This window comes from Alosa sapidissima, chromosome 6, assembly GCF_018492685.1.
Source record: "Alosa sapidissima isolate fAloSap1 chromosome 6, fAloSap1.pri, whole genome shotgun sequence".
NCBI classification, from domain to species: domain Eukaryota; kingdom Metazoa; phylum Chordata; class Actinopteri; order Clupeiformes; family Clupeidae; genus Alosa; species Alosa sapidissima.
The window spans coordinates 22,635,046-22,642,345 of NC_055962.1; the positions used below are offsets into that span (position 1 = coordinate 22,635,046).

The following is a 7,300-nucleotide window of genomic DNA, read 5'->3' on the forward strand; positions in this document are numbered from 1 at the left end:
GAATAAAAGCGCGAGTGATTGTACAAACGCTAAGTAGTGCGGGTGAACACAGGCCCGCGATGCACAGCAATTTATTGCCCGAGCTATGCCGAGGATGTTTTTTTTATACATCAAATACCACTCAATTACAAAATCTGGCGCTTGCATGTAGAAATATGGCTCATACTTCATGATACGTGCCCGAGGAAAAAAGGAATACATTTTAGCAGCCCTTCATCAAAAACAGTGGAGGGCCACAAGGGGAGAAATAAACAGATTAGAAAAGCAATTGACATTTCCCTAAAGCATGCACAGGCTTATTTGCATCAGTTCACAGGCTCATGTTTTATTTATCCGTGATCACAACCGATCGTGAGAGAAATTAATCAATAGGGATGCCACCGGGAGGTGTGTTCTATACCAGGGTTCACACTCCCCCTAGCACCTCCACCCCCACTCCCCTCCCTCACACACACACACACCCTTCCTCCCTTCTGTACCTTTGTCCCCTGCATTGAGGTGACTGATTTTTCCATCCACGCCACGCTTGGAAGAGCTCCATATGGCCAGGATCAAAGGTGTTGTTGGGTGCACGGTTCTGCTTCGTTGCCAGCCAGCGCCGTTAATTAGAAAACAAGATCAGAGGCGGTATTAAAATCCAATTAAGCTGGTATGAACAGATTGCCAAGTGATGTTCACTAATGTATTACTGAGCACCATGCAAATTTCTAGTGGCGGCTTTTGGTCTTGTCGCGCGTGTGTGTGTATTTCTGTGTGTGCACACACGCGTGTGTGGGGGTGTGCTTGTGTTTATCCCCCTCCCCCAAGCCCAGGCAAAAGTTGTTTAAATGGCCTCTTGCCTGACGGAATGAGAGTTTGCCAAGATCCACATGCATGCCGATATGGTGAAAAAGGTCGAAAATGACACGGGACATAATGGACAAGGCTGGGTCAATTCAACTTGCATGCAGATGACCCATATTAATAACAACTGTGTGTCATTCCAGAAAACTGTGCCACCTCCCACCCACCCTGCTAAATGAATGATCCAGATATAGCCGTGGATGGGTAGAATCTGAACTGGAGAAAGATAAGTACTTCCAGCTGGTGGTCCACAACTCCATACAGAGCAGTCACAGATGAAGGTTGCACAAAAGAAAATCATTGAGCTCCCATAATGCTATGCTAATGAGCCAGTCAGGAAATAGGCCTCAAGTGTCGGAAATTGCCCCAATGCTGACTCGAGCCACCAGAATGCCAAATATAGTTGAAACTGACAGGATTTATTTCTAAAAGAGGTGAGGTCTGAATTGGCAACAGATTGAAAATCATGAAGGACAACACACCAAAAGAAAATTCAGATGCTCCAAACACCCAACAATAGTGTGGACCCTTTTTTTTTTTTTAAATCAAGAAATAAATAGCCTTGATAACCAAATACATTTCACCTCAGCATTAATTGTATAATAAGAGAACTAGAGAAATCCAATGTGAACTTCAGAACCAGAACTTCATGACTCAAGATTTGAGCAGAGTGACTGTAGGCTTTTACTCAAATAATGGAAACTGCTGCTATCCAAAGGCTGGGTTAACTGAGGGGCCTGTGGTAGTGCTCACTTTAGCTAACCAACCCTTCAAGGAGCAAGTTAAGTTACAGGCATTGGACCATCAAGCAGGAACTACTGTAGATGTTTAGTTTAGTGAAACATGAGGGCTGAAGCACCAACACTTCAGAATTTAAGCAAAACTACACAAGTGTTTTAAGTTCAAAATTTATTGAGAATCAAGAGAACACAGATCCTGGAATCTCCAAATAGGAGCCATAATCCATAACCCAAGCACCAAACCTGCAGGTTGAGTTATAAGCAAACGTACATCATAATCATTACAATCAAGCAGAGCAGCACTCAAACACATTGAATGGGGGACAACACATGGCCACACCAATCATTTACAGTACTGTACATGCAAATCTACTTGAGGGCATTGGTTCTTGCAGCTCTTACCAGGTTTGCTTGGGACTGGAGACAGTCTCAGACTCATGTTGAGGTATCTTAACTGGGGTGTCCACTTCTTTAACAGTACTATGGGGAGTTGGAGCTTGTGCTGACCGTACAGGAATTCTCTCAAAGCCAACGTCAGTCCAGGCATTGTGGCCATGCTCATAGGTGGAACTGAAATGGGTTATGGTACCAGGTGGAAGTTCACCAGCAAGGAACATTTGGAAGAACTGGTCGTCATGTTCCTCCAAGGGTGGCGACACATAACTGCTGACCTCAGGGCCACGGTCCTCAGAGGACACCGGGAAAGGGAGATGAGGAGGAGGGGGCGGAATCAGATCTCCAGAATCATGGAACTCGGACTCATCATTGCCATGTTCATAAATTGAAAACAGACGGATGACTTTCCCAGGTTTGTAGAATGGCTCAGGTGGTGCTGGTGGACCTGGTGGATATTGTGGAACCAGGATTGTGTCAGGATCAGGAACAGAAGGATGCAAGGGCACAGGTTCAGGATCAAACCCCCAAGACGTTGCTGGATCAGGCTCAGCAGCAGCACCAGCACCAGGGGCCTGAGGTGGAGGTGGACCTGGCTGCTGATCATCATTATCAGAGATGGGAGATTCCATCCAAGACCAATCAACAGGATCATGTCCCTCCCAATACCAACCAGCCATGTTTGCAACATCGTTGGAATCTACAGGATTTATTCCTTCAGGACCAGGCTGAGCTTGTGGTTGTGGACCATTCAATCCTTAAATAAGGAGGGGAAAATCCCAAAGTAAATGAAAGCAGTTAAAATATTGTATAATAGCATTTGAGATTTTTAGACCAAGACTTTACCTTTAGCAGGAACGCCATGAACATTCCAGACCATGACACTGAGAAAAGAAGTCCTGAAGAGAAAAACATATAAATAAAAACATTTCAGCTGTTTAAGCAGTTTGTAATCTTGTCATGACTGTACACAGCACAAAAACCATAAAAGAAGGTTATTAAAACAAAGAGTTTACCATAACACTAGTGTGCCTCCCATACTTGTGAACACCTCCCAAACAAACTTCAAGCTATCCCACTGTGTCTCCTGTTGCTTTCTGTAGAGTATAAAGAGGAGCATGTAGACACCAGCCAATCAAACACACTGATCAATAATGAAGATCAGCTGAAAATAATTACATCAATTATTGATATATGTGTTGACGCAGGACTCCATCTGAATTTCACCACAAAAAAAGCTACCATCTTTGCCCATATTCACCTTAGACTATTCCACTACACCCATTTTAGAAATGTATTTTCTTCCACCTTGTGCTCAATCTAACGGTCGGCTAGTTCCGGCTAATTAGCTTCATTGAGATAACACAGTACAAGAGGATTGAGGCTAACTTGGGAGGAAACGAAAAATGCCATCAGGAGGTCAGATGGCAAGACTGTACTTCGCCATCCAAGGCTATTCACTTCTACGGAGTGAGTAGATGATATGCGGCGGTGGCCTCCCGTATCATAAGGAGATATTTTAGAGACAGACTGGCCATTCTCAGCACAGCATGTCAATACATAATTGTCATAATATATTCTTATAAAGTGCTTTCTTTATTTATACCCAAAATCTGATTATTTGCTGTCCAAAATGTTAAAACCAAAACACTTCAGGGCCGTATTACAGACACGTCCTAACCCAGCTAACAATTTATGGTTCCCAGAGGGAACCATAGTTTTTGGTTTCGGGAACGTTAGTTTTTGGTTCCCAAACGTTCCCCGAAGGTTAGTTTTTGAGTAAGTTTTGGTTCTCATGGAAAGTTTGCTGAATGTTCCGGGAACGTTAGTTGGTTGGTTATATAAAACGTTCCCTAACCGTTGCAACCTTCATAGACCTTCCCCTAACGTTCCCTAACCGTTGCAACCTTTAGGGAACATTCCCCTGACATTGCAATTTGCGTACCAATTTTATTATTACTTTAAACTGCATGAGCAGGAATACATCATTATATATTTGCAGGAATTAATGAACAGGCAAAATTGATGGGATTTATAACTTTAATATAAAATAATCAAAATACAAAAGGTCTAAAAATATATATAAACATCAGACTCCATGTTACCCAAGTATACCAACACAAGAAATTTGACTTTGGTAGGTGCTCTATACATTCAACAAATAGACAGACATACTGTACAATAGAGACAACAATATACATTGTGGCAGATACCAACACAATATACAAAATAACTATAGAAACTATAGAACTTCCTCGCAGATATCTGATCTGTTTGGTATGGAAATATACTGCTCAATGGGAAGTTCAAGTACAACGCGGACAAAGATGGCGCCCCCCCCCCCCCCCCCCCCCATGTTTGTGCACGGAATAAGGTGAATAAGGAGCTCTGATATCTTGTGATTTTTAGCCTACTATGGGAAAATAACTTAGATATTTTAAATTATTGCAACTGTTACTATTATGGGAATGAAGAAATCTAAAATGCAGACGTTTTACTCTACACACTTTTGTCTTCTGCCTTTGAGGAGGCACTGTGATCTTCGGTATATGTTAAGATCGCGAATTTTGATTTTTGCCACCCCAGAGCTAACTTGCAAAGCAACTTGGCATAGGTAATTAGCTTCAATTAACAGCCGGAACTCATATGGGCAAAGACTGCAGCTTTGGTTCCTTTTTGTAGGCGAACTTCAGAGGTCTAATACCAAACCTTCTGATATCTTGTATCACATGTATTAATGTAGTTAATGTAGTTGTGTGTTAATGTAGTTTGGCAGTTTGTAGTTCCAATTTAGTTCTCAAAATATTGTTTTTCTACTCGATATTCTTACCTCACCTCATTTCTCATAAGGATCCCTTATGGCCTCCTTACACCAAACAACTTTGACAAGATTTGGGAAAGATTGTAGTCTTTTGAGTAAAGCCTGAATGGGGGGCATTAGTCAATCTTTCAAGAATCTTTCCCAAATCTTGTCAAAGTCGTTTGGTGTAAGGAGGCCATTAGGAGAAACAGGGCCGCTCTCAATAAAATAAAAGCCATGACAAGAAATTGTCTCTCTGGGTAACCCTGTGCAATGAAAAGGATCTGTAGGAGCAGGATGAATTTACCGCATTTGTTTTTTTCCTCTTTAGGAGTCATACACATGTTTAAAGTAGAAATCTTGCCCTTAGATTTAAGTCTTAAATTCTTGTCTACTTGCCCTCCACCCAAAAGGTATCCATGTCACACCATTAAGCAAACTGAAGGTAATTGTGATGCTACAGGAAACCAGTAAAGCGAAGCAAAACTATACCTACATGTTTTTGTTTTTTATTGTAAAATGTCTTGTTTTTAAATTGTAGTTTTTTAAAACTATAATGACATGTATAAAATTAAATTACATTGGCAAACAAGCAGAGAGGCTTTAGAATATTCTCTAGTCAGCTGACCTTTCCCAGGCGTGGTGGACAAGCAGTAACGTCACTGACTAACTATTGGGTTGACCTAGATTCAATTCCCGAACCCGCCACTGCTAGTCAGTCACTTTGGATAAAGTGCCTGCTAAGCAGCAGTCAACTTTAAATATGTGTTTGCATCAACACTAATAACTGACATTTGAAAGCGTTAGACTTCAAAAACTTGAGGAAAAAAAAAAAAAACAATAGGAGCCTTGGGCCCCATCTATCCATCTTGACCATTTCCCTCATTCATGGCAACAGTAGGCTATAGAAGACAATACCCCCTGGAAACCCAAGAAAGACACTGCAACCAAATTACTCCCAGTTCTTAAAGTTTATTGAATTCAAGGCTTAAAGTGTTGATCTTTGTGGCAGTCACTGCAGAACAAATACACCACCATCTAAGAGGTAAATTAGACATTTTAGAACAATGTTCAACTTCAGAGTGAAAATGCAAATTACAGACAATGTGGCTTACCCCCCTTTAGGTTTCCTGTCTAGTGTTGAGATGGACACTTAATGCTAATTTCTCTTAGGATTTGAAGGCTGCTTTACGGGAGCTTTTGCTCAAGCATTTGCCTTTTTGGATGTTAGAAAGGGCTGTAAAATACCTTGAGGAACCTTGGTGTTCATTTTAGAATCATTCTGTACTTTCCATTGGTGAGAAGGAGCCCTTCTTTAAGGGGCAGGAGGAGGAACCCTCTCAAAGCCAACATCAGTCTAAGCATTGTGGCCATGCTCATAGGTGGAACTGAAATGGGTTATGGTACCAGGTGGAAGTTCACCAGCGAGGAACATTTGAAAGAACTGGTCATCGTGTTCCTCCCAGAGTGGCGACACATAACTGCTGGACTCAGGTCCACTGTTCTCAGAGACCTCTGGGAAAAGAGATGAGGAGGAGGGGGCGGAATCAGGTCTCCAGAATCATGGAAGTCGGAGTCCTCATGGCCATGTTCATAAATAGAAAACAGAGACAGGCAGAGACAAAGACAGAATTAAGAAATCCAAGATAAGTGATAAAGCATGGCTTGACATTGTCCAGTCATCCTAGCTCATCACGTTTAATTAACACCAATGCATGATGAGTAGGAGCGACTATAACAAGCTGGGTGTAAATAATTCAGGATATGTGCTCAGTTCTCATTTTTTCCTCCAAAAAATCCATGGTTGGAAAAAGACGTGGAAAATAGCATCAGTCACACAAAGTGAACAGTTTTTTTTTTACAATGAAGTAAAGTTCTTAGTTTTTGAATGGGGAAATATGGCTCTCTATTGGGTCCAGGCTCAGTTGGCTGAGACTAGCTGTTGTAGTGATCTTAAAATGTCAGGGCAAACAATAAGTATTACTTCCACAAAGATCTACAATAAATACAGAGAGTAACATTTTACCTTTAACTGGGTCACCACAGACACACCAACTCAATGCAGATAGTAGGAAAAGTCTAAAATAAAAGAACATTGTTAATGATCATTTTCAATTCACCTGCACAGAACGTAGACTCAGAAAAAGTCACTCGACCCTTGACCCCACTCCGACTGCCATTGTGACGTACAGGTAAACAGCTCCTCTCTACCTAGAGACATGGCCAAGGGCTGCAAGTCTGATGAGAACTGCTATCCAGCCAAATTCCAGTCAGTCTTATAAACATCAGCTGGGATGCTTAATAAGGGGCAGGTGATCACTGATCTGGAGTGCAGCAGGTACACACCGAATTCTTCTGAATCTATACTTGCATTATATTGCAAAATTGATTGATTGAATGAATGACTTTTCCACGTTGTTTTAATATCAGGGAACAACACCTGTGGCCAAAGTGGAAGAATCAACATTGTGATCTAAATATAACAGTTACAACAGAATATTTAAACTAATTTGTGCTGTAAATA

The 7,300-nt window shown here is 41.5% G+C and overlaps 1 protein-coding gene and 1 long non-coding RNA gene across 3 annotated transcripts; both read right to left on the bottom strand.

Annotated features, from left to right (window-relative positions):
* Positions 1-1,737: 1,737 nt before the first annotated feature.
* On the bottom strand, positions 1,738-3,075 carry LOC121711764 (leucine-rich repeat extensin-like protein 5). The gene is made up of 3 exons (XM_042095597.1): positions 2,993-3,075; positions 2,823-2,875; positions 1,738-2,733 (listed from the first exon to the last, which is right to left on the bottom strand). Exons 1-3 carry the CDS (start codon positions 3,013-3,015, stop codon positions 1,982-1,984), a joined length of 828 nt encoding a protein of 275 aa, XP_041951531.1. The 5' UTR covers positions 3,016-3,075; the 3' UTR covers positions 1,738-1,981.
* A 2,653-nt stretch (positions 3,076-5,728) lies between these two features.
* LOC121711790 lies at positions 5,729-7,040 on the bottom strand. 2 transcript variants are annotated; one of them, XR_006032437.1, is made up of 3 exons: positions 6,967-7,025; positions 6,803-6,855; positions 5,729-6,354 (listed from the first exon to the last, which is right to left on the bottom strand). It is a non-coding gene; the product is annotated as an uncharacterized LOC121711790 (long non-coding RNA). The 2 variants fall into 2 exon arrangements; XR_006032436.1 differs by lacking the exon at positions 6,803-6,855 and having other exon boundaries at positions 6,897-7,040.
* Positions 7,041-7,300: the final 260 nt, after the last annotated feature.

What these genes read in the sequence shown, in the direction of transcription:
- LOC121711764 (XM_042095597.1), bottom strand. Translation starts at nt 3,015, where the DNA reads ATGGGAGGCACACTAGTGTTATG. An exon ending in GGAGGCACACTAGTGTTATG is followed by an intron (nt 2,876 to 2,992) that starts GTAAACTCTTTG and finishes TTTTCTCTTCAG; the next exon opens with GACTTCTTTTCTCAGTGTCA. An exon ending in TCATGGCGTTCCTGCTAAAG is followed by an intron (nt 2,734 to 2,822) that starts GTAAAGTCTTGG and finishes TCCTTATTTAAG; the next exon opens with GATTGAATGGTCCACAACCA.